At 47.2% G+C, this 25,926-nt stretch overlaps 1 protein-coding gene across 7 annotated transcripts in view; it reads left to right on the plus strand.

Annotated features, from left to right (window-relative positions):
* The window catches only part of chd2 (chromodomain helicase DNA binding protein 2), a 121,511-nt gene that overhangs the window by 33,782 nt on the left and 61,803 nt on the right, over positions 1-25,926 (plus strand). For 4 of the 7 annotated variants that reach the window (XR_008726126.1, XR_008726125.1, XM_055661483.1 and 1 more), the window contains exons 4-11: positions 3,620-3,706; positions 9,001-9,065; positions 9,357-9,527; positions 12,576-12,713; positions 13,563-13,696; positions 16,945-17,170; positions 19,690-19,790; positions 25,481-25,525. Coding sequence is in view for 5 of the 7 variants with exons in the window: in XM_055661483.1 (XP_055517458.1) it covers positions 3,620-3,706; positions 9,001-9,065; positions 9,357-9,527; positions 12,576-12,713; positions 13,563-13,696; positions 16,945-17,170; positions 19,690-19,790; positions 25,481-25,525 (967 nt within the window). In the remaining 2 variants the exon portion in view is untranslated. The remainder of the gene's footprint in view (positions 1-3,619; positions 3,707-9,000; positions 9,066-9,356; positions 9,528-12,575; positions 12,714-13,562; positions 13,697-16,944; positions 17,171-19,689; positions 19,791-25,480; positions 25,526-25,926) is intronic. The other 3 variants (XM_055661480.1, XM_055661481.1, XM_055661482.1) reach the window with 3 other exon arrangements.

Consider the following 25,926-nt stretch of genomic DNA (forward strand, 5'->3'; position numbering starts at 1 on the left):
CTGGATTTGGTATTGTGCAATGAACCGGATTTTGTTTGGGAGATTAAGGTGAAGGTGGTAGTGACCACAATATGATACAATTCAGCCTGCAGTTTGAGGGTGAAGATGAAATCAGGTGTGTCGGTATTACTGCTGAGTTAAGGTGACTACAGAGGCATCAGGGTGGAGCTGGCTATAGTTGATTGGAAAGGAACCCTGGCGGAATGACAGTGGAGCAGCAATGGCAGGAGTTTCTGGGAGTAATTTGGAAGATGCAGGGTCTTTTAGGTTGATATTGATAGGTTCTTGATTGGTATGGGTGTCAAAGGTTACAGGGAGAAGGCAGGAGACTGGGGCTGAGAGGGAAAGATAGATCCGCCATGATTGAATGGTGGAGTAGACTTGATGGGGGCGAATGGCCTAATTCTGCTCCGATGTCTTATGAACTTATGAGATTGCAGAGAGAGGGGCAATGGACAGTCCAAAACACGAGCCTATTCTTATGTAAAATAACATTTTACAGGAAAAAAAAACATCGGTGAATATTTGCTCTGTTCTTGTGGCTTTTCAATGGGGTTCACACAGCATCTGTGTAGCTTATTTCAAGCTGATCTCTCACCAGAGAGTAGACCACAGAGTTCCTTCAATGAGACCATGGCTATTCTGACTATGGCCTCGTCTCACCCTCGCTGCTTGTTCCCGTAGCACTGGGCTCGTCCAGAGACCAAACATGCGTCTGTATCGGCCTGAAATATATTCAAGGTTTTGTCGGCACTGATCCCTTGGATAGAACTTTTCAAAGATTCATGGCTTGGTGAGGTTGTGATTCAAAATGGATGCCGGGCTGCTCTGTGCCCCCTCCCCAATTATTTAAGATACCCCTGTACTCCAGAGATGCTGTCTGACCTCCAGCACTTTGTGTGTCCCCACACCCAGTTCTAGAATCCTCCATGAAGGCAAGCCTTCTCTATCTTGTCCCTCATCGAGCCCCTGGTGCCAACCCATTGTGGGCTCCACCTTTCCTTGGTCATCGGCGTCGGCTCTGTTTAGTTCTGAACCTCTTCATATCTCTAGCCTCCCTCTCCCCTGACCCTCAGTCTGAGGAAGGATCTCAACCAGAAACGTCACCTATTCCTTTTCTCAAGAGATGCTGCTTGTCCAGCTGAGTTACTCCAGCATTTTGTGTCTATGGTGTAAACCAGCATCTGCAGTTACTTCCCACCGCGCATAACCTTACCTGTTTCAATCAATCACTTCTTAACTCTTCTGAACTCCAATGAATATAGTCAAGTCAAGTCAAGTCACTTTTATTTCTATAGCACATTTAAAAAACAACTCTCGTTGACCAAAGTGCTTTACATTGGTGGAGGTACTAACGTTTTACAACAGTGGTTCATAGATTAAGTAGATACATAAATACATACATATAGCCCTCCCTCAGAGGACGTCAAGAAAGGTTTGAGAGTAAAGGTGAACGTTAAGTCTCGACTTAAAAGGAATAATGACTTTGGCGGGTCAGCCTTACCGCACAAGGTAACTGCTTCACCCTGATGAACCTTTTCTGAACTGTCTCCTGTGCCAGCATCTCTCCTCAATAAGGAGTCCCTAACAATGACCTGTTTGCATGACTGCAGCGACACTCCGACTTTGAAATGAAGGTCACTTTTCTACTTAAAAAAGGGCGCAAATTGCTGGAGTAACTCAGTGGATCAAGCCACATCTCTGGGGAACATGGATAGGTGACGTTTCAGGTCAGTACTTTTCAGACTGAAGAAGGGTCTCACCTAAAACGCCACCTATCCATTTTCTCCAGAGATGCTGCCGGAGCCGCTGAGTGACTCCAGTACTTTGTCTTTTTTTGTAAAGGGGCATTTGCAGTTCCTTGTGTCCCCGGTTTTCTATTTACCTCCCTAATTGCTTGCTGCGCCAATACAGTACCTTTGCGTTTGACGCTGAAGAACTATCTCAGAGCTTCCTCGGCAATGTATTCTCATCTGGCAATATCCTCGTCAACCTTCTCTGCACTTCCAGCTTAATGGCATCTTTCTTAATAGCAGGGCGACCAAAACTGAACACAATACTCCATATGTGGCCTCACCAACATCTTGCATGCCTGGAACACAATATCACAACTTTTATACTCCATTGCCTTACTGATGAAGACTTTCTTCACCCTATCTATCTGCAATACCACGTTCAGGGAACTATATACTTATAGGTTCATAATGTACTATATGCGTTCATAAGTGATTGGAGCAGAATTAGGCCATTCGGCCCATCAAGCCTACTCCCATCATTCAAACGTGGATGACCCCATCTTTCCTTCCTAACCCCATTCTCCTGCCATCTCCCCGTAATCCCTGACATCCGTACCCTAGATTCCTCTGCTCCACAACACTCTCTGTATTGTTCACTGTGCCCTGGTTTACTGAACACAATCTAACACCTCACACTTAACTGAACGAAACTCCACAAGCCATTCCTTGGCCCACTCGCCCAGCTAATCAAAATCCTGATTTCATTCTTGGTAACCATCTTCGCTATCCACAGTGCCACCTATTTCAGTGTAATTTAAGTTCAAGTTCATGAAAGTTTATTGTCATGTGTCCCAGATAGGACAATGAAATTCTTGCTTTAACTCAGCACAACAGAATATAGTAGGCATAAATAAATACAGAACAGACCAGTGTGTCCATATACCATTGAATATATATATATATATATATATACACACACATAAATAAGCAAATAAATTGCAATAGGCTATTAAAGGTCAGATTTTTGTTTGAGTTGAGTTTAGTAGTCTGATGGCTGAGGGGAAGAAGCTGTTCCTGCCTTGTATATTTTTATCCAAATCGTTGATTATAGATGACAAACAACTTGGTCCAGGCTGGTAGGAGATTGGGGAGTTATTTCTACCTAGTGTTGCCTGAATAAACGTAAGGTTTAAGCATAAAGCAGACCTGAGAATCGATCAGTAAGTCAGTTGACTGCCGTTGTTCTCGTGCAGCTGGGCAGGTCATTTGGAATGCACAGAAATAGTGGAGGGGAAGAGAAGTGTTAGTGCAGTTTCCACAGAGGCTCTATCACCCTCTTCTCTCCCAGTGTGACGCCACTGTCAGCAGATGTGTATAACAGCGCATGTCTCTGCCACAGTGGATTCCACCTGCAGTCCCGACTCTGAACAAGTAATGTGTCAGGAAAGGCTATTGCGAGGGCAACCACAGTAACACGTTTCTGGAACCAGAACACTGCGATGAAGCTTCTTTCTGTGGGGTTAGGAAGGAAAGATGAAGTTTTTCCTGTGCCACTCTGGTGCTGACTCAGTTAATGCAACTTTAGACCAATGTCTCATTCTGTGCATTTAAAGTTATTCGGATCCCTGAAGCACGTCGTTTTGTACAACAGTCGTTGTCACATCTGTATTCACGGTAGAACTGTTTTACTTCGAAGGCAGAAATAATCTTAAATAGGACTTCATCAGCGTCATTTAAAAATCCGAATTTAAACAGCGTTTTTTATTTTTGCTCGACTATAATATTAAAACTAAGACCTGTTTTTGGCATTTTGTTAATAAAAGTCTAGTATAATTAAAGAGGTGGGAGGGTACAGGCCTTATGATGGTCTGTTTATATTGCAGATGTGGGAAGAATACCCAGATGTGTATGGGGTTAGGAGGTCAAACCGCAGCAGACAGGAACCGGCTCGACTTAACGCTGGAGCAGAGGTGAGTAGTGGAGAAAATAAGTCTTTAAGATCGGGGACTCGCCAGGTTAAACGGCTAGTGAAGCCCGCACAGTAACTCTGCTCCCAAGTAAGGTCTTCCAATCATTCCCAAAATGATCCAGAGCACTTTTCTTCAAATGTGTAGGAAGGAACTGCAGATGCTGGTTTACACCAAAGATAAGACACAAAATGCTGGAGTAGCTCAGCGGAACAGGCAGCATCTCTGGAGAGAAGGAATGGGTGATGGAAGGGTCTCGACACAAAACGTCACCCATTCCTGGAGTTACTCCAGCATTTTGTCCCTCACTTTTCCTGAAATTATGCCTTTGGAAGATCAGGTGTATTTTAAATGCAGAATGCTGTCATAACAGTTTTGTGCTAAGCCAGCAACATTGCGCCCATAATCCCAAACCAATTCATTGACTGTGTATGGGGGTACTGCAGAGGCTAGTTTAAACTGAAGACAGTCACTAAAGGCTGGAGTAACTCAGTGGGACAGGCAGAACCTCTTGAGAAAAGTAATAGGTGACGTTTCGGGTCAATTCTGAAGAAGGGTCTCAGCCCGAAACAAAACCCGTTCCTTTTCTCCAGAGATGCTGCCTAGCCCATTGAGTTACTGCAGCCTTTTGTGTCTCCAATCCATTGACTATTATAGAAACATATAAAATTATAAAAGGACTGAACTAGCGAGATGCAGGAAAAATGTTCCCAATGTTGGGCGAGTCCAGAACCAGGGGCCACAGTCTTAGAATAAAGGGGGGGCCATTTAAGACTGAGGTGAGAAAAAAACTTTTTCACCCAGAGAGTTGTGAATTTGTGGAATTCCCTGCCACAGAGGGCAGTGGAGGCCAAATCACTGGATGGATTTAAGAGAGAGTTAGATAGAGCTCTAGGGGCTAGTGGAATCAAGGGATATGGGGCGAAGGCAGGCACGGGTTATTGATTGTGGATGAGCAGCCATGATCGCAATGAATGACAGTGCTGGCTCGAAGGGCCGAATGGCCTCCTCCTGCATCTATTTTCTATGTTTCTATTACTTGCTCTTCTCATTGCTACCCAGAAAATGAAGCTCATTCTTGCCCCCATCTCACTTCCAAACCTATTGCATTTTTCTTGCTTTCTTGGCAGACAGGAGGTCCTTCCTTATTCATTAGGAACCGACATTGTTGCACCAAGGGGCGGCACAGTGGCGCAGCTGGTAAAGCTGCTGCCTCACAGTGCCAGAGACCCAGGTTCGACCCTGAACTCGGGTGCTGTCTGTGTGGAGTTGGCACGCTCCCCCTGTGACTGCATGGGTTTCCTCTGGGTGCTCCGGTTTCCTCCCATATCCCAAAGACGTGTGGGTTTGTAGGTGAATTGGCGTCTGTAATAAGTGTGTAGGGAGTGGATTGGAAAGTAGAGTGACATAGAACTAGTGTGAGTGGGTGATCCATAATCGGCGTGGACTCAATGGGCCGAAGGGCCTGTTTCAATAATGTACAGTTTGTGCTCTACCTGTGCCTGGCCTCAACAGTGGTGAGTGAAGGGCCATCCGCAGCCTGGGGCCTGGCTGATCTGGTTCTCAGTTGTGCCAGCCCAGGATGAGACCACTCGCGTGGCATAGCCCACAGAGCCGCTGCCGCACCCTTCCAGCAATCATTCCTCCTCCCAGCTGCTCACTCTGTGGAGTTTGCACGTTCTCCCCCCTGTTTCTTGGCTGTCCTCCCATCCCCACATGCCAAGGAGGTTAATTGGCCTCTGTTGGTCGCCGCTGTTGAGAGGGTGGGTGGGAAAATCTGGGGGGAGGTTAATGGAAATGAGGAAGAATAAAATGAATGTGGGGGCGAAAAGGATGCTTGATATCCATGTGGACTCAGTAGGCCGAAGAGCCTGTTTCTGTAGAACGTGGAACAACACAGCCCACAAAATCTGCTAAACATGATGCCAAAGACCTCACATAATCCATATTCCTCCATTCCCCACATACCCAGAATCCCAGAGTAGTGACTTTAAAACAAATAATATGGAATGATTGTAAATGGACAGTTGAAGGTCAGTTTAGTCTCAGTGGGCCCAAGGCTTGGTTATCATGCTGGATAACTATATGCTTCTGTTACTAGGTCTGACCTAGACCAGTTTAGTCTCAGTGGGCCAAGGGCCACTTCCCATGGTATTCAACTTCATGACTCTTTTCTGCTGCTGGGCTGACTTAGACCAGCTAACTGAGCACCAGTGGACATCTGATTGCAGGCCCGTGCCGTGTAAGGTACAATCGATACCACAGTGCAGTGCATTCAATGATTACAAGACCAGTCTTTCCATTAGTAAAGAAAGCTTGCCCCGTTGTTGGAGTGGATGAGAACGGGCCTTGCATTCCTGTAACATCCTTCACGCCACATCGCGTTGTGCTAAAACCCATGACAGCCAACGTTACACTTCTGCATTGTAACCGAGGGGTTAATGCGGTAAACATGAGAGTACGTTTACCCAGACTGACATCCCACAAAGACCTTGTCATACCAAGCGGAAAATGTATATTTGCTGGTGAGGTTTGGGGGATAAACACCAGGAAGGACTCCCGCCGTTACTATTCCAACACCATGCTGCAGGGGCATGCAGGACCTGGTGCAAAATTTTGTCCAAAGGTTAGTGTTTCTAGCGCTGCTTCCGTGTCCCATTGAAGTGACGTGCTGAAATCACTAGAGCGGGATTTGAACCTACAGATGCCTAAGCTTTGAGCAAAACATAAAGTGCCGGAGCAACTCAGCAGCCTGAAGAAGGGTCTCGACCCGAAACGTCATATATTCTTTCTCTCCAGAGATGCTGCCTGTCCCGCTGAGTTACTCCGGCTTCCTGTGTCTTATCAGCGGGCCAGGCAGTATCTGTGGAGGGGTAGGACAGGCAGTGTTTCGGGTCGGGATATTTCTCAGCCCCCTCGGTGAATCCTGCTGCCCTCCTGTTCATCCACCGTGATCTGAGCCAGACTCTGAGGAAGGGAAAAGTCACCTGTCCATTCCCTCCACAGATGCTGTCTGACCCGCTGGAGTTCCTGCAGCATTTTGTTTTATTGCTCAAGGCTCCAGCTTCGATAGTTGCATGTGAAGTGTAAATCCCTGCCGATTCCAATCTTCCTCCTCCCAAAGTTCACCAATCTCCTTTCCCCAAAACCTTCCAGTCAGGAAAGCAGGCAGGATGTTACCACAGTGATACCTGGCGTTATATCAGGACATAGCTTCACCTTATTAACAGCATGAGAGGAATAGATCGGGTAATCTCTTGCCCAGACAAGGGGAATCGAGGACCAGAGGACATAGGTTCAAGGTGAAGGGGAAAAGATTTTATAGGATTCTGAGGGGGGTAACTTTTTCACACAAAGTGTGGGTGGGTGGGTGTATGGAACCAGCTGCCAGAGGAGGTAGTTGAGGCTGGGACTTTCCCAACCTTTAGAAGCCTTAGACAGGTACATGGATAGGGCAGGTTTGGAGGGATATGGACCAAACGCAGGCAGGTGGGACTAGTGTAGCAGGGACATGTTGGCAAGTTGGACTGAAGGGCCTGTTTCCACACTGTTATCACTCTATGACTCTGACTCTATGACTAGGGGCAAGGGAGGGTGAACCAAGAGACGTTATGTTAGTAATACAGTTCTACTCTGAAGCTCGGCTGCACTGTGAAATATATGGGACCCCAATAACTTTAATACCTCTCACTGGGAAGGGGCAATTTTTGTTTCAGCAGCTGATGGACTGGTTGATGCTTGCAATCTGTCCGCTCTTTCTGTGTAGTGCCTTCTTGCGACTCTCAGCATCTTCTGAAGCACTTCCTTCACGCCAGGTTACACTTGAACCGCAGCGGCTGACATGCAGGTTACAGTCCTGCACCAATGTGGTTCTCTCTCCGTCTCCCCTTCAGCGAGGTGGCCGATCGAATTCCTAATTAATTTTCGGAGAGCGCAGCCCGATTTGCCCCGGACCGCTGGCTGAAACGTTTGTCTCCAATCGAGGGGCAGTTGGTGCCTGTTGGCAAAGTTCATTTTAAGAAAATCGATTGACTTGCGAGTCAGACTGCGTTTGAAAAATTGGCCTGGTTGGAAGTTTTTTTTTTGCAGGAGGATTGCACAGAATTAGCACTGGCTAAATTTTAACTTGGTGATTAAATAACATCTCAGCAATTATTCTAAGGAAAGGTGATTGGCCAGGAATAGATGTGCATTCAGTCTGACTGCATCTTGGTGGGTGGGTTTATATGGATCGTACTGTTTTCCCCTTCTTCGCGATCTGACTTTCTTATTTGTATTAAGCCTTCCTCTTCGCTCGCCATCCCACTCATTCCCAATCCCGCGTCAGTGGGTGAATCCCACGATCTGTGTCACTCAGGGAATGCCAGGACTACAGTCAGTGTCCTAGATGTCGGCAGGGTGCGCGGAAAGACCGCCAGGGAGGGGCTGTCCAGGAAAAGGGAGGCAATCCTTAACACACACAACATAGAGCAGTACAGCATACAAACAGGTCCTTCGGCCCACAATGGTTCATTTAGTTTTAGTTTGGAGATACAGAGCAGAAACAGGCCTTTTGGCCCATCGAGTCGGCACCGACCAGTGATCCCCGCACATTAACACTATCCTACACACGCGAGGGACAATTTATGATTTTACCAAGCCAATTAGCCCATAAACCTGCCCGCCTTTGGAGTGTGGGAGAAACCTGGAGCTCCTGGGGAAAACCCACGCAGGTCACGGGGAAGAACGTACAAACTCCGTCCAGGCAGCGCCCATAGTCAGGATCGGCCCCGGGTCTCTGGCGGCAACTCTGTCTGTGCCGAACATGATGCCAAGATCATCTCTTATCCACCTGCGCATAATCCATATCCCTCCATTCCCTTTTTAACCGCATGCCTATCCAAACGCCATTTAAATGCTAGTATTGCACCTGCTTCAACCACCAACGCTGGCAGTGCGTTCCCGACACTCGCCACCCGCTGTGTAAAAAATGCTTCCCCGTTTATGCCATTTTAAATTCAGGCCCCTCTCACCTTAAAGCTATGGCCCTTGATGGAGCAGAAGGCAAAGAGACAGGGAGGGGGCAAATTAGTCCTCTCAACACCTGTCTGTGTCACTAGCCTTGTATGGGGCAGGGAGTGGTGTGTTACAAACGCTGCTGGCATGTCGCGGAGTTGCGTGGAGTGTGGTTTACGTATATGAATGAGTTGGGTGGGGGTGGGGGGCTGGGTCTTGGGACATTGACCATCTCTGTAAGGGGGGGGGGGGGTGGGGGGAGTCGCAGTGCAACGTTCACAAAATGTTTTCTTTTTAAACAGCAGGAGAGCAGTGAAAATTCTGAGAATGAAACTCCGCGGCGACGAGGAAGGAGGAGAGCCACAAAGTGAGTGCAGACGGTTCATGATTCAACACCGTGCATGACTCTTAGTACTTTCCTTCCGTCCGTGTGAAACGTTTGTGTTCCCAGCGCTGGGGAGGTGATGCTTACCGTCCACGCAGCGTGGATGTGTATTACGTGTTCCCAGGGCAGCACGGGCAGAATCTGATGGTTTAGTTTAGAGATACGCGCGCGGAAACTGACCCTTCGGCGTGGATCCGGTGGGACGAGGGGCCTGTTTCAGCGCCGTGTCTCTAAATTAAACTAAACAAACACCGTGTTTCGTTTGTGTTGCAGTTGGAAAAATGCCAAGTCGGAGATTGAGGAGGATGAGGACGAGGAGCTGGAGGAGGACGGTGATGAGGAGGAGGAGGAGGTGGAGGAGGAGGAGGAGGATGATGATGAGGCCGGCAGTGCAGACAGCGAGCCCGTGAGGAGCGTGCGGGCACGGCGCCCAGTCACCAGAAGGTGAGGGGTTGGGGCGACTGGGAGACTTCACTGTTGGGCCTCTCCTTGTTCTGAGAGCGTCAATACCTCACTGCAACCTAAAGCTCTCGCGATCACGACACCAGTCATGACATCATTTCACAGGTGTGTGGTGGAGAGCGTCCTCGCATCGTGTATCACAGCGTGGGTACGGAAACTGCTCTACTGCTGACAGGAAGGCGTTGCAGAGGGTGGTCAAATCTGCCCCCCAAAAAATCACAAATAACTGCCTCCCTGCCATTGAGGACATTTACATCAGCAGGTGCAAGACCAGAGCCTCAAACATCATGAAGGACCACATCCACCCACCCACCCGGCCAATGGACTCTTTGCCCCCCCTCCCCTCAGGGAGAAGGCTGCACAGCATAAAGGCCAGGCCAACAAGGCTGAAAGCCAGCTTCTTCCCCGAGGCTGTGAGACTCCCTACCTGTCTGAACCATCACCCCATCCTACCATCTAAGTATAGAAGTTGGGATGAATGTTAAAATTGCACAGGCATGGTGAGGCCAATTCTGGAATGGTGTACAATTATAGGACAGTACAGAGGAGCTGAAAGCCAGGGTTCTTCAACCCAAGAGGCTTTATTCGTGAGACTTGATAGAGGTTTTTTTAGACAGAGTTGACGTGGAAAAGCTTTTCCCACTATTCAAACTCACTGAAGTTTCATGAACTTCCTAGCACTACTTCCAGTGCAGGTGGTGAGTTCGTTGTCTGCCGTTGGGACTAGGAGATTATGCTCCTGACTAGAAGGGTCGGATGGCCTGTTTTCCTGCATGGTTATATTATGGTTACCTCAGTGAGCTGCTGCTTTTGACCATGACATTATTATGCTGCTGTCTTTTGACCATGCTGCTTTTTTACTTTTTACTATTTATTTATAGGCTCATTATTATTAGATTTTATTGTGGAAGGTTTTTATACAAGTTAGAATTTATTGATGTCTTTACTGCACTTTATGGATGCCTTACTGCCCTATTCCGCTGCTCGGACCTGAGTACAAATTTCGTTCATGATCCATGTGCAAGCATGTTTTTATCGAATGACAATAAATAAAATAATACTAATAATAAAATCACCTGCTTCGTGAAAAGCCACAGCTTAGTTCACTCAAACCACCTCCTCCCCATGTTCATAAGTGATCGGAACAGAATTAGGCCATTCAGCCCATCGAGTCTACTGCGCCGTTCAATCATGGATGATCTATCTCTCCCTCTTAACCCCATTCTTCTGTCTTCTCCACGTAACCCCTGACCCAGTACTAATCAAGAATGTATCTATCTCTGCCTTAAAAATATCCATTGACTTGTCCTCCGCAATGAATTCCACAGATTCACCACCCCCTGTTACTTCCCCTGCAAACACAGGAGGGGCAACACCTCTCCTTATACCTCCCCACTCGTTTCCATCCAGGGACCTCAGCAGTCCTTCCATGGAGACAGCGGTTCTCGGGCACCATATATAACCTCATCTACAGCATCTGGTGTTCCCGATGTGTACATCAGCAAGATTAAACGTAGACTAGGTGACCATTTTGCCAAGCACTTGTGTTTGGTCCATCCGCCAAGGCCTACTGGATCTCCCGGTTGCTAACCGTTTGAACTCCCCTTCCCATTCCCATACTGGCCTTACTGTCCAGGGCCTCCTCCATTGCCAGAGTCACAAATTGGAGGATCAGCACCTCAACAGTATGAACATTGAATTCTACAGCTTTAGGTAACTATCCATTAACATTCCTTTCCCCTCCCCTACCCCCTTCCGGCTATATCTCTTGCTCCGGCTCCTCTGCTTTCTCTGCTCTCCATATCTTACAGCTTTCTATCTTCTTCCCATCCCTGGCCTTTGTCCAACCATCTGACTATCGAAACCTCCCATGTCCGTATCCCTGGCAGGCCTTGTTCTGCCACCACCTCTCCCAGCTTTCTACCCCCTATTACAACCTGTCTGAAAAGGGTCTCGACCCGAAACATTGCCTATCCAGAGAAACTGCCTGACAAGTACATCAGCACTTTTGGGGTTTTTTTCCCCATGAAAACCTACGGTTGCTTTTGCTGAATTGGCACATTTTGTCCAGTTGAAAGCCAGAAATGGTTGTAATTTAAATTAAAATGTTTCTGTGCGTCAAGTCTGGAATTCTGTTTAAGCATTGAGGCCATGAGAACTTTCACTGTAATGGAAATTAGGCCCCGCCCGCGTGCATGGGGTACAGGGTGCCGTGCTCCCATCTTTACGTCCAGTCGCTAACTTTACCAACAGATCTATTTCACACTCTGTCTGAAGCCATTCCCTTCTCTCCCCCATCCTTGTTTCTCTCCATTGTTATCTCTTCACTACCTCCCAGCATCAGTCTCCTCATATCCTCCCATCCTTCACCTTCCTATGTGGAGAAAAAGCCTGTCTCCTTCTCTGTATTCGTCACACAAGTAACTGCAGTAGTTGCAGTATTGTACCTCCAGAGATGGGGGGGGGGGGGGGGGGGGTGGCACGGTGGCTTAGCAGTAGAATTGATGCCTTACAGCGCCAGAGACCCGGGTTCGATCCCGACTACAGGTGCTGTCTGCACGTGTGGGTTTTCTCCGAGACCTTTGGTTTCCTCCTGCGCTCCAAAGACGTACATGTTTGTAGGTTAATTCGCTCGTTCTAACTAAATTATCCCCAGTGTTTGTGGGATAGTGTTAATGTGCGGGGATCGCTGGTCGTTGCGGATTCGGTGGGCCAAAGGATCTCCGCGCTGTATCTCTAAACTAAACTAAACTAAGATCAAATACCCTAATGTCTAATGAAGGGTCCTGAATTGAAATATCGTCTATCCATCCTCTCCAGAGATACTGCCTGACCTGCTGGAGATACTCCAGCACTTAGTGTCTTTTTTAACCCTAATGCTTCCATAAGTTTGTGTCAGCTGGGGTCCTTGCAGAGGGCAAGGCTGGATATAATCAACCCCCAGGAGCTTGGTGTACTGTTAAGCTTCATCAGTGGACTTGAACTCCCTGCTTTGATATCCAATTGATCTCATGCTTGTCATTGTTTCAGACCCATGGCCAAGACCCGGGGGAAAAGGCAGGCGGCACGGCGGGGAAAGAAGAGGAGGAGGGATTCGTCCGACGAGGAGGACGATGATGATGACACTCCCAAGCGACAGACACGCAAGTGTGTGATCAAAAACGTGAGGTTAGTGGAGTCTTCACTTGATCTGGCACACCTCCTCTTCTCTCTGCTGAGCCTTGCACCTCGCTGGAGTTGGATGCAGTCGGCTTTGCCGGACTAGATGTATCGAGAGTAGGTCTTCTGCTCCGTTACAGGAGGAATTGAAATCAAGAATTGCCAACGAAGAACCAGTGTGTGTGTCAGAAAGTGCAACATCGATGCAGGGTACGAGCTAGGCAGCAGAGCTTTGACCAACTCAACGCAAGGGAATTGATACGACTTTAGTCTCATGGTCATTCATCAGAACTGGGCAAAGTGACAGAGATAAGCTGGGAGACCTGGTGATGGTGTGTGTGGGGGGGGGGATGCAGGCAAAGCTAAAGCAAGCCTTATGCTAGGGTGGAAAACTGGAGAGATGTTAAAAGCTGTGGTTCATACAGCACAAAGCCTGGCTGTCCACCACTCTCAATGGTGTGAAATGGGCACCACATTGTCTTGCTAACAGTCCAGCAGAGTATTGCTGTACGCAAGCACATCGCTGATTAGCGAGTGTACAGAAATAGTCCACTGAAGCCCCCACGTTTTGGCACCATTTTCAAAGTCCAGTCCACGTTCCAGGCGAGCCCCAGGCTAGTACGGGACTCCAGCCATTGCCTTCCTTGGACATCTGGACCGACTAGTGAACCGGCGTCCCGCTCCTCGCCCGTCCGCTCCGCACGCTGGCCGACGCCGTGATTCTCACCGCTGCATCACTGAGCGCGTTTCTCCGGCCCCCCCCCGCAGTGAGGATGGCGGGCCGTGATTGGATTTGCTACGGGTTAGTTTTTGCAGCTCCAGGGCAGCTGTGTAATGCCACTGCCGTTGTGTTTGCAGTTATAAAGAAGATGATGATTTTGAGACTGATTCAGATGATCTCATCGAAGTTACAGGAGAGCCGGCCCTGGAGGAGAACGACGACAGTGAAACCATCGAGAAAGTGATTGACTCCCGCCGTGGGAAAAAAGGAGGTGAGATGAATGGCCAGTTTATTGTCACGTGTGCCGAGGTACAGTGAAAAGCTTTTGTTGCAATAGACAATAGGTGCAGGAGTAGGCCATCAGGCCCTTCGAGCCAGCACCGCCATTCAATGTGATCATGGCTGATCATCCCCAATCAGTACCCCGTTCCTGCCTTCACCCCATATCCCCTGACTCCGCTATCTTTAAGAGCCCTATCTAGCTCTCTCTGGAAAGTATCCAGTCAGTCAGTCAGTCAATCAAGTAACCAGCCAGTGGAAAGACTATCATTGATCACAAGCGAGCTAGTTACAAGTATACATACATGATGAGGGAATAATGTCAAAGTTAAAGCCAGCAAAGTCCGGTCAAAGATAAGCCGAGGGTCACCAAAGAGGTAGATAGTGGTGTTCTCCCCTCCCCTCCCCCTTCTTATCTGGTAATCCCCCCTTCCTTGAACAAAGCACAAAGTGCTGGAGGTGCTTGCGTCAGGCGGCATCTGTGGAGAGAATGGACGGGCAACGTTTTGGATTGGGACCTTTCTTCATACTCAAGCCACCTTTCCTTGTTCCCCTCATCCCCCGTTCCCCCCCCACCCCACCTAGTTTTATCTCTGCCTTGACCCCCATGCAAAGCTTGGAAGGATAGATTCTGAAGAAGCCCTGAGTCAACAACCAGAGGACACAGGCTTAAGGTGAGGGGGGAAAGATTGAATAGGAACCTGAGGAGTAACTTTTTTTTACGCAATGGGGGCTGGTTGTATGGAACGAGCTGCTGGATGAGATAGTTGAGGCAGGTAGTATCGCAATGTTTAGGAAACATGTAGACAGGTACATGATAAGATAGGGTTAGAGGGAGGTAGACAAAAATGCTGGAGAAACTCAGCAGGTGCAGCAGCATCTATGGAGCGAAGGAAATAGGAAATGTTTCGGGCCGAAACCCTTCTTCAGGGTTAGAGGGATATGTGCCAAACACAGGCAGGTGGGACTAGTGTAGATGGGACATGTTGGTCGGTGTGGGCAGGTTAGGCCGAAAAGGCCTGTGTCTACGCTGTAAGACTTTGTGACGCCTTGCTGTAGCATGAAAGTGGAACGTAGGATAAAGGCATACATCTCACAGTGGCGTGTTAATTAAAAGCTGAGATCCATAATGTTTTGGATATTAAAGGAATCAAGGGAATTGGATTAAAAACAGGAAATACTTGGGTCATTCGGCATTTCTAGTGTGAGAGTGGTTAGGGTTTTAGATTTAAGAAAGAACTGCAGATGCTGGAAAAACCGAAAGTAGACAAACTTGCTGGAGAAACTCAGCGGGTGAGGCAGCATCTATGGAGCGAAGGAAATAGGTGACGTTTCGGATCGAGATGTTTTAGGTTGGTGACCTTCATCAGAACCAGAGGGATTTAGAGGTGAGACAGTCATGTTGGTGAGGCCTCAGGCCCACTGTGCCCCTTACTGAATGGTGGAGCAGAGTCAATGAGCCTTCAGAAGTCTTCCCACTATCAATACCCGAGGCCTTCACCGTCCCCGATCTTCCTCCACCCGCCCATCCCTCATCCCGCCTCACTCATCACCCTCACGGTGCTGTAACATATACGGACACTGCTTATGCACAAGCCAGCTGTTGACAGACTTTGGCCAAATTTGGTTGCTTCTTTGAGCTTGGCGTCACTTTCTGGAGCCCAGTGGTCGGACTTGAGCCCGTTGTCAGCTGTGTTGAGGTCGACATTGCGAGATTATTCCGATTGAACTCGCAGATAGACCGCGTGGGTTTTCTCCAGGTTCTCCAGTTTCCTCTCGCACTCCAAAGATGTACAGTTTGTAGGTTAGTTGGCTTTGGTAAAATTGCAAATTGTCCCGAGTGTGTGTGGGGTGGTGCTAGTGTGTGTGTGGGGTGGTGCTAGTGTGTGTGGGGTGGTGCTAGTGTGTGTGGGATGGTGCTAGTGTGTGTGGGGTGGTGCTAGTGTGTGTGTGGGATGGTGCTAGTGTGTGTGGGATGGTGCTAGTGTGTGTGGGATGGTGCTAGTGTATGTGGGGTGGTGCTAGTGTGTGTGTGGTGGTGCTAGTGTGTGTGTGGGGTGGTGCTAGTGTGTGTGGGATGGTGCTAGTGTGTGTGGGGTGGTGCTAGTGTGTGTGGGATGGTGCTAGTGTGTGTGGGATGGTGTGTGTGTGTGGGATGGTGCTAGTGTGTGTGGGATGGTGCTAGTGTGTGTGGGGTGGTGCTAGTGTGTGTGGGGTGGTGCTAGTGTGTGTGGGGTGGTGCTAGTGTGTGTGGGGTGGTGCTAGTGTGTGTGGGATGGTGCTAGTGTGTGTGGGATGGTGAAGTGTGTGTGGGATGGTGCTAGTGTGTGTGGGATGGTGCTAGTGTGTGTGGGGTGGTGCTAGTGTATGGGGTGAACTAGTTGGTGTGGACCCGGTGGGCCAAAGGGCCTGTTTCCGCACTGTATCTCTAAAGTCTAAACTCCATGGATGTTTTATCAGATTAAGCTCTTAACTCTAAACTTTAAGGCAAAGATATACAAATTCTTGATAAGAGCGGGTGTCAGTTATGGGGAGAAGACAGAAAAATGGGGTTAGGAGGCAGAGATCAGCCATGATTGAATGGTGGTGGACTTGATGGGCCCAATGGCCTAATTCTACTCCTATAACGCAAACTCCCAATAGCTACCTCGACACAGATAGTCAGCTCAAGTCAGGCACCATGACTCTAATAAAACACTTCATAACTGAACACCTCTGCTCAGTCCCCCTAAACCTACCTGATCTCCCGGTTGTTCAACAATTTAACTCCCGTTCCCACACTGACCTTTCTGTCCTGGGCCTCCTCCATTGTCAGAGTGAGGCCCAGTGCAAATAGGAGGAACATCACCTCATATTTCGCTTGGGTAGTTTACACCCCAGTGGTATGAACATTGACTTCTCTAACTTAAAGTAACCCTTGCTTGCCCTCTCTCTCCATCCCCTCCCCCTTCCCAGTTTTCCGACCTAGTCTTACTGTCTCCGACTACATTCTATCTCTGTCCTGCCCCTTCCCCTGACATCAGTCTGAGGGAGGGTCTCGACCCGAAACGCCACCCATTCCTTCTCTCCAGAGATGCTGTCTGTCCCGCTGAGTTACTCCAGCATTTTGGGTCTGTCTTCGATTTAAACCAGCCTATATAGTTCTTTCCCACTTCATAAGGGAGCTCGCACTGTGGCAGCTTCCCGGTGGATCTGGTGGTGTGGAATTGGTCTAATGCATTTATTTCTCCCCATTGGCAGCCATCGGTGCCCGAACCACGGTGTACGCGGTGGAGGCAGATGGAAATCCAGGAGCGGACTTTGATCCGGAGAAAGATGAGTCGGAGGTGCAATACCTGATCAAGTGGAAGGGCTGGTCCTACATCCACAACACGTGGGAGAGCGAGGAGTCGCTGAAGCAACAGAAAGTGAAGGGGCTGAAGAAGTTGGAGAACTTCATCAAGAAGGAGGAGGATATAAACCAGTGGTAATGGGTGGCTCTCTATGAATGAATGCGTTTATTGGCCAAGTATTCGCATACAAGGAATTCGCCTTGGTGCTCCGCCCGCACGTGACAACATGACATATAGTGACAGTTAGGAATGACACATAAAACATAAAACATTAATAATTAAACATTATCGATTAAACATGTGAATTAAATAGAATACCAGAGCAAAAGGGGGCTACAGATTTTTGGTTATTGAGTGGAGCTACTACTCGTGGAAAAAAGGCTTGTTTTTACGTCTGGCTGTGGCGGCTTTGACCGCCCGGAGTTGCCTTCCAGAGGGAAGTGATTCAAAGAGTTTGTAGCCAGGGTGTGGCCAGATTCTTCTGAATCTTATTAGTTTCATTTATTGCCACGTGTGCAGGGAAACGATTTTGTTGCATACTGACCAGTCAGCGGACAGACGGCACGTGATTACAGTCGAGCCATTCACAGTGCACTGACACAGTATAAAAGTGTAGTGCAAGGTAAATTCTGATTACAGATAGTCCGAGGGTCTCCACGGAGGTAGGTAGTAGCTCAGGACTGCTCTCTAGTTGTCGCTAGAATGGTTCAGTTGTCTGATAACAGCTGGGAAGAAATTGTCCCAGAATCTGTAGGTGTGCGTTTTCACACTTCTGTACCTCATGCCTGATGGGAGAGGGAAGGAGTGGGAATAACCGGTGTGAGACTGGTGCTTGATTATGTTGCTGGCCTTGCCGAGGCAGCGTGAGGTGTAAATGGAGTCAATAGAAGGGAGGTTGGTTTGTCACAGAGTGATATAATGTGGAAACAGGGCTAACTTGCCCACACCGGCCAACATGTCCCAGCTACACTCGTCCCACCTGTCCATGTTTGGCCCATATCCATCCAAACCTGTCCTATCCGTGTACCCGTCTGACTGTTTCTTAAACGTTGGGATAGTCCCTGTCTCATCGACCTCCTCTGGCAGCTTGTTCCGTACACCCAACGCCCTTCGTGTGATGCTTTAGGTGCCTTCTTTTTTAGTGTCCATCCCCAATTTAGTGGTCTTTCTGGTGAAACGTTTGGCTGGAAGATCTTCCTTTGACAACTGTGTTTAAGAAGGAGCTGCAGATGCTGGAAAATCGAACGGTAGACAAAAGTGCTGGAGAAACTCAGCGGGTGCAGCAGCATCTATGGAGCGAAGGAAATAGGCAACGTTTCGGGTCTACCTTCTTTTGACAACTGTTTAGTTTAAGAGCAAGTAAGACCCTTTCATCAGATTAAAGGCACATGTGCTGGTAGGATCTTATATTTAGTGTTTTCCAAATTGGCATCGGAAGGTTGACCAGCCGACGAAATGCAAAGAACATCAAAGGTTTGGAGTATGTGTAAGCAGGAACAAACAGATGCTGGTTTACACTGAAGATAGACGCAACATGCTGGAGTAACTAAACTCAGCGGGTGCAGCAGCATCTCTGGAGAAAAGGAACCCGTGACGCTTTGAGTCGAGACCCTTTTTCAGATTCAGAGTCAGGGAGGGGGACAATAAAGGCATGGGAAGGTGCAGAACAAAGCGGAGCCTGCATCGATGACTTAGGAAAAGTGGAGGCCACAATGGTCCATTGCTGGCTGGGGACAAGGTGGTAACCAAGGAATACAAACAGTGCAATTATCATGAGGACTAGAATGGCAGAGGGACGGAGAGAGAAAGGGAAAGCAATGGCTACTTGAATTTAGAGAAATCAATGTTCATACCCGCTGGGTTGTAAGCTGCCCAAGCGAAATATGACATGCTGTTCCTCCAATTTGTGTGTGGCCTTTTGTGGAGTACCTTTGGAGTGATTTTGCTGCCATTTTACCAGTAATTGCACCACAAAGGTGCTTCTCAATTACCGGTGGCGCAGTGGTAGAGTTGCTGCCTTACAGCGCCGGAGACCCGGGTTCGATCCCGACTACGTGTGCATGTCTGTACGGGGTTTGGACCTTCTCCCCGTGACCCGCATGGGTTTTCTCCCAGATCTTTGGTTTCCTTCCACACTCCAAAGACATCCAAGTTTGTAGCTTAATTGGCTTGGTATAAATGTAAAACTGTCCCTAGTGTGTGTACTTACGTACTTACTGCCTATTATGCCTCCTGGAATATAGGGCAACAACATAGATCCTCCACTCCTGTCTGTTCTGGGCTGAGTCCATCACGCCCAGTAGTGTTGATTCCTTCAGTTGCTGTTTCCGTAACATATTTATTTTACGAGACAGGGTTGTTAGCCGTGTGCTGAACCTCCAACCTGGAGGACCAGTGGATCGCTCTTCGTCTCCCCTCTCCCCTTTGACCTGTCCAGCATGGGAGACCCTAACAGGAGACGAATCTCCCACTGGCATAGCTCTAGGGGTCACTGAGACACACAAGCTCCCCGACCACGACAAGGTTGCAATCCAAGTGTGTGTTGGATTGTGTTAATGTGCGGGGATCGCTGGTCGTTGTGGATTCAGTGGGCCGAAGGGCCTGTTTCTACGCTGTATCTCTAAAGTAAAACTAATTATTCACGCCCAAACAGGTTGTCCAAAGCATCCCCAGAAGACGTTGAGTACTACAACTGTCAGCAGGAGATGGTTCACGAACTCAATAAGCAATACCGGATCGTGGAGAGAGTAATCGGTAAGAATAGGCCAAATGTTTTTCATCCTGCAGAGTAAAAGTTAATGGTCTAAAAACTGATTGTTTGTGTGACTTGTAGAGAAAGGTCAGCTGAATAATGTGTTTCTAACTGATGCTGAGCAAAATATTCCGCATAATCTGAACCATAACTCGAAGAGGATCTTCAACTTTACAATGCAAGATTACCTAGCTCTGTAGAAATATCTTCATTGAGTGTAAGTGTAGGGAAGTCACGATGCAGCTTTGGTTAGGCAGCATTACAGTTCTAGTCGCCCCATTACAGAAAAGATGTGTGCAGATACGGTTTACCACAATATGTGCACAAAATACTGGAGTAACTCAGTGGGTCAGGCGGCATCTTTGGAGAAAAGGAATAGGTGACATTTCAGATCGAGACCTTTCTTCAGACTGAGAGTCAGGGGAGGGGGGGAAACGAGAGATATGGAGGTACATTCAGATTCAGATTCAGATTCAATTTTAATTGTCATTGTCAGTGTACAGTACAGAGACAACGAAATGCCTTTAGCATCCCCCTTGAAGAGCGACATAGCAAACGATTTGAATGAAAAAAAAAAAAAAAGTGTCCGGGGGGGGTGGTGGTGATTGGCAGTCACCGAGGTACGTTGTTTAGTAGAAGAACAAATACATACAGAACAATACATTTAGTACATAGAACAAATGAATGAAAGATATGCCAAAATCAACGGTGATCAAGGAAAGAAAGAGCCCACAATGGTTCATTGTGTCTATCTTTGGTTTAAACCAACACCTGCAGTTCCTTCCTACACAGGCTTACAATAATGCTGCCTGGATCAGAGGGTATTAGATATAGCTATAGGAGAGGTTGGACTGACTTAAGATTGTTTTCTCTAGAATGCCGGAGGTTGAGAGGAGACATGATAGAATTATGTGTGATTATTAGAAACACATATAGGATAGACAGCCAGAAGCTTTATTTTCAACTGGCGAAGACTAGAGGGCATAGCTTTAAGGTGAGAGGGCCAAAGTTAAAAGGAGATGCACGGGGCAATGTTTTTAATACAGAGGGTGGTGGGTACATGGAAAGCTGTGTCATGGATGGTGGTGGAGGTAGATGCGATAGGGGCATTTAAGATGCTTTCCGATAGGCATGTATGTATGCAGGAATGGAGGAATATGGGTCATGTGCAGGTGGAGATGGTTAGTTTATCTCGGCATCATGTTCGGCACAGACATTATGGGCTGAAGGGCCTGTCCCTGTGCTGTGCTGTTCGATGTTCTAATGCTGGCTCACAGTCAGGACCTGCACGGCCTAGATTATTTCTCTGGTCGTTGAGACGGCTTTAAAAAATTATTACAAAGATGTTACAAAGACGGGAAAGGAATGGAGTGTTATGGTTTGAGTGCAGGTAGATGGGACTAGGTGAGAGTAAGTGTTCGGCACGGACTAGAAGGGGCGAGATGGCCTGTTTCCGTGCTGTAATTGTTATATGTTATATGGTTATAAAGATGTGAAGCTTCTTTGTGATGTTATAGATGAAGGGAGGTCCTCACTCTCATGGCGACGTATGATGAAAGAATGGGTCGACTGGGCTTGTATTCACTGGAATTTAGAAGGATGAGAGGGAATCTTATTATAGAGATAAAATTCTTAAAGGATTGGACAGGCTAGATGCAGGGAAAATGTTCCTGATGTTGGGGAAGTCCGGAACTAGGGTAGTCACAGTTTAAGAATAAGGGTAGGCCATTTAGGACTGAGATGATTATTTTTTTCACCCAGAGTGTTGTGAATCTGTGGAATTCTCTGTCACAGAAGGCAGTGGAGGCCAATTCACTGGATGTTTTCAAGAGAGAGTTAGATTTAGCTTTTAGTGTTAAGGGAATCAGGGGAAACGGGGTACTGATTTTAGATGATCAGCCATGTTCATATTGGATGGCGGCGCTGGCTCGAAGGGCCGAATGGCCTACTCCTGCACCTATTTTTCTATGTTTCTATGGCTTTGTTGAGTTGAATTCAGCTGGTTGATGCCCAAATGTCTTTGATACTCCAAAGACGTACAGGTTTGTAGGTTAACCATATAACCATATAACAATTACAGCACGGAAACAGGCCATCTCGGCCCTACAAGTCCGTGCCGAACAACTTTTTTCCCTTAGTCCCACCTGCCTGCACTCATACCATAACCCTCCATTCCCTTCTCATCCATATGCCTATCCAATTTATTTTTAAATGATACCAATGAACCTGCCGACACCACTTCCACTGGAAGCTCATTCCACACCGCTACCACTCTCTGAGTAAAGAGGTTCCCCCTCATGTTACCCCTAAACTTCTGTCCCTTAATTCTTAAGTCATGCCCTCTTGTTTGAATTGCTTTGTTATCAATGTATAAATTGTCCCTGGTGTGTGTAGGATAGTGTTAATATGGGTCCATTCCTGACTATGGGTGTTGTCTGTACAGAGTTTGTACGTTCATTGGGTGCTCTGGTTTTCTCCCACACTCCAAAGATGGGCAGGTTGGTAGGTTAATTGGCTTTGGTAAGTTGGCCCTAGAGTGCAGGATAGAACTTGTGTATGGGTGATCGATGGTCAGCATTGACTTGGTGGGCGGAATGGCCTGTTTCCATACTGCATCTCTCATTTAAAACTAAACATAGAAACATAGAAATTAGGTGCAGGATTAGGCCATTCGGCCCTTCGAGCCTGCACCGCCATTCAATTTGATCATGGCTGATCATCCAACTCAGTATCCCGTACCTGCCTTCTCTCCATACCCCCTGATCCCCTTAGCCACAAGGGCCACATCTAACTCCCTCTTAAATATAGCCAATGAACTGGCCTCAACTACCTTCTGTGGCAGAGAGTTCCAGAGATTCCACTCTCTGTGTGAAAAAAGTTCTTCTCATCTCCCCCTTCTCCTTACACTGTGCTGTCCTGGATGTCCCTAACATCGGGAAACAATCTTCCTACATCTGATGTTTCTAGCCTGTCCAACCCCTAAAGTATTACCAACCAATAGATTATTTCTATGGAGTGTGGAAATTCCAACGTGAAGGTATCCCCTCTTCTCACACTGTGCTTCATGTACTTTCTCTATGATTTTCTGTGCTTTTAGTTTATGTAAATGTTGTTTTCTTGAGATTATGTCTACCTCTTAGTAGTGGTTCATATCTTCTCCCTCTCTCAATCTCTCCCTCTCCACATTCCCTTCACTTTCTCCCTCTCTCTGTCTCTCTGTCTTTCCCTCCTCTCTCACTCCCTCTCTCTGTCTCTCTCTCTCCCTCTCTCCTCTCACTGTCTCTCTTTCTCACTCCCTCTCTCCTCTCTGCCTCTCTCCCTCTCTTCTCTCTCTCTTTCTCTGTCTCTCCTTCTCTCCGCCACTTCTCATGTGCAGTTAGCAGAAATGATCAATTTGGTCCGTAGCTACAAATGCTAAGCCTCCTCGATACAAACACCACCTGGTCCCCAGTTTGTTTTTGCAGACTAATCCATGCCAAACCATGCGTTTCCAAACCTGTCATGTTTTACAACCTCACCCTGCGCCTCCCAGCCCTATGGGAGAGACTGAGAATAAATTCCAGGCCAACATTCCAAGTGTTGCAGCCAGATGGATATTTATGGTTTCTATTACATAATAGTGAAAGAAACTTAAACATTACCAATCAATAGATTATTTCTAGCATAGGTTGTAAATCTAAACGGTTAGTTTAGTTTAGAGTTGCAGCTGGGAAGCAGGCCCTTTGGCCCACCAAGTCCACGCCGACCAGCGATCCCCGTCACTGGCACATTCTACGCACAAGGGTCAATTTACAATTTTTTACTGAAGCCAATTAACCCACAAACCTGCACATTTTTGGAGTGTGGAAGGAAACCGGAGCACCCGGAGAAAATCCACGTGGTCACAGGGAGAACGTGCAAACCCCGTACAGATCGGACCCAGGTCTCTGGCGCTATGAGGCAGCAACTCTACCGCTGCGCCACTGTGCCGCTAAAAATCAAAACGTGGGAAACACTCAGGAGGCCAGGCAGCATCTGCAGGGGGGAGGATGTTTCAGGTCATGAACCCTTTGTCAACCCCGGAAAGGAAAGCAAGCAGGAAACGCAGAGGAATGGCCGTGGTCAGGCACAGGCCGCCATTGTCAAGGAAACAATAACTGCGAGCGAGAGACTCAAAAGGGAAAAAAAAGAATCAAACACTCTTATCTGCGGAGAAAGTGGGATCTAAAGAAAGGAGTGGCTATCTAAAAAGTTGTTAAGTTGAAGAGTGCATATCCAGCGAATATGAAGTGTCATATCTCAAACGTGCATTGTAGGAGGTCAAAGCTCAGAATGGGACTGGGGTAGAGAATTAAAGTGACATTGTCTGTACGGACTGAATGGGAGTAATAACTAAAACATTTTATCGTTTCGTTAACAAACTGTTAATTTGCAGAGAAGCCTGTTGTGTCAAACTTGGCCGTTGTGTTTCCACATTGAATCCAGTCATTAATTTTGAAGTGTAAAATACTGGGTGAGGCTTGAAAGAGTTGCATGAGAGGAATAGATTGGGTACTCGCACCGAATCTCTTGCCCAGAGTAGGGGAAGAAAGTGAGGGAAAGAGTTGCAAATGGCGCATTATAAATGCAAGTTGTCTCGTTTGCTTATCTTATGTATACCCAGCAAATTCAATTCACAATTAACACTGGAGTTTAGGGTGAGATTATGGAATTTTGCTCTGTATTAAAAATGAGTCCATCTGGCAATAAAATGCCCTAATGTCCAATAAGCACAAAGTACTTTACACAGTGCCAGCTCCTACCAGGAATGGTGATGCTCTGCTCATGAGCAGAGTTCAATTCCGTAAAGATAGAGATCTTTTTTTATTTGGACCTCCTCGCTCTCCAGGTTCCCATGTTGTCTTCATCCTACATTGATCATTGATCGAGCAAAGGATTGCAGAACAGTTATTCCAGGTCAAGACACTAACGTGCTGCTATATATACCCTATAATGGGTCAGGTAGCATGTCTGGAGAACATGGACAGGTGGCATTTCAGGTCGGGACCCTTCTTCATATAAAGAAACGCCACCCGCATGTGCTCCAGACAGGCTGCCTGACTCGCTGAATTACTCCAGCACTCTGTGTCTTGTTTTGCATACTAGCATCTGCTGCCCCTTGTATACCAGCACCTGCAGTTTCTTGTATCTACAATTTTTCTAAGTCATTGTGTGTTTCATTCTGCCATTAATTAATTATGTAGCTTTAAACTACATGGACTATTATTGCACTAATATTTACGAAGGAACTGCAGATGCTGGAAAATCGAAGGTGGACAAAAGTGCTGGAGAAACTCAGCGGGTGCAGCACTAATTGCACTAATATTGTCTGTTTCTTGTGTGTATGTTTCTTGCGTGTATGTATGTGTGCGTGCATGTGTATGTACACATACAATTACACACACATATGTTTTCTCATTTATTATATTCACAGTGTACTATTTGCATATTCTGTTGAGCTGCTGCAAGTAAGAATGTCATTGTTCTGTCTGGGACACATGACAATAAAACACACTTGACTCTAAATTATAAAAAAAATCAAAAAAACATTCTGTAAGGAATTAGGCACATTGGTTCAGTAAGTGGAAGTTTCTCTGCATCAGTTTGTGTGTCTACCACATGTGCTAAGTGAAATTATCTCGGAGCCCTAAGTGAAATTGTCTTTCTTCCTTAGCTATGAAGACAAGTAAATCATCAACCAGCCATTCTGACGCCTCATGTAAGTATTTCTGATCACTCTTATGAATATAATAGAATCATAGATTCACACAGCACGGAAACTTGCCCACACCGGCCAACATGTCCCATCTACACTAGTCCCACCTGCCAGCATTGGCCATATCCCTCTAACCCTATCCTTTCCATGTACCTGCCTTAAATGTTTCTTAAACATTGCGATAGTGCCTGCCTCAACTACGTCCTGCTGCAGTTTGTTCCATATACGCAACACCCTTTGTGTAAAAATAATTTCCCCTCAGGTTCCTATTAAATCTATGTTCTCTGGTTCTTGATGACTCTGTGAGGGCAAGAGACTCTGTGCGTTTACCCAGTCTGTTTCTCTCATGATTTTGTACAGCGCTATAAGATCACCCCTCATCCTCCTGCACTTCAAGGAATAGA

The sequence above is a fragment of the Leucoraja erinacea genome, chromosome 33, assembly GCF_028641065.1.
Source record: "Leucoraja erinacea ecotype New England chromosome 33, Leri_hhj_1, whole genome shotgun sequence".
Classification (NCBI taxonomy): domain Eukaryota; kingdom Metazoa; phylum Chordata; class Chondrichthyes; order Rajiformes; family Rajidae; genus Leucoraja; species Leucoraja erinaceus.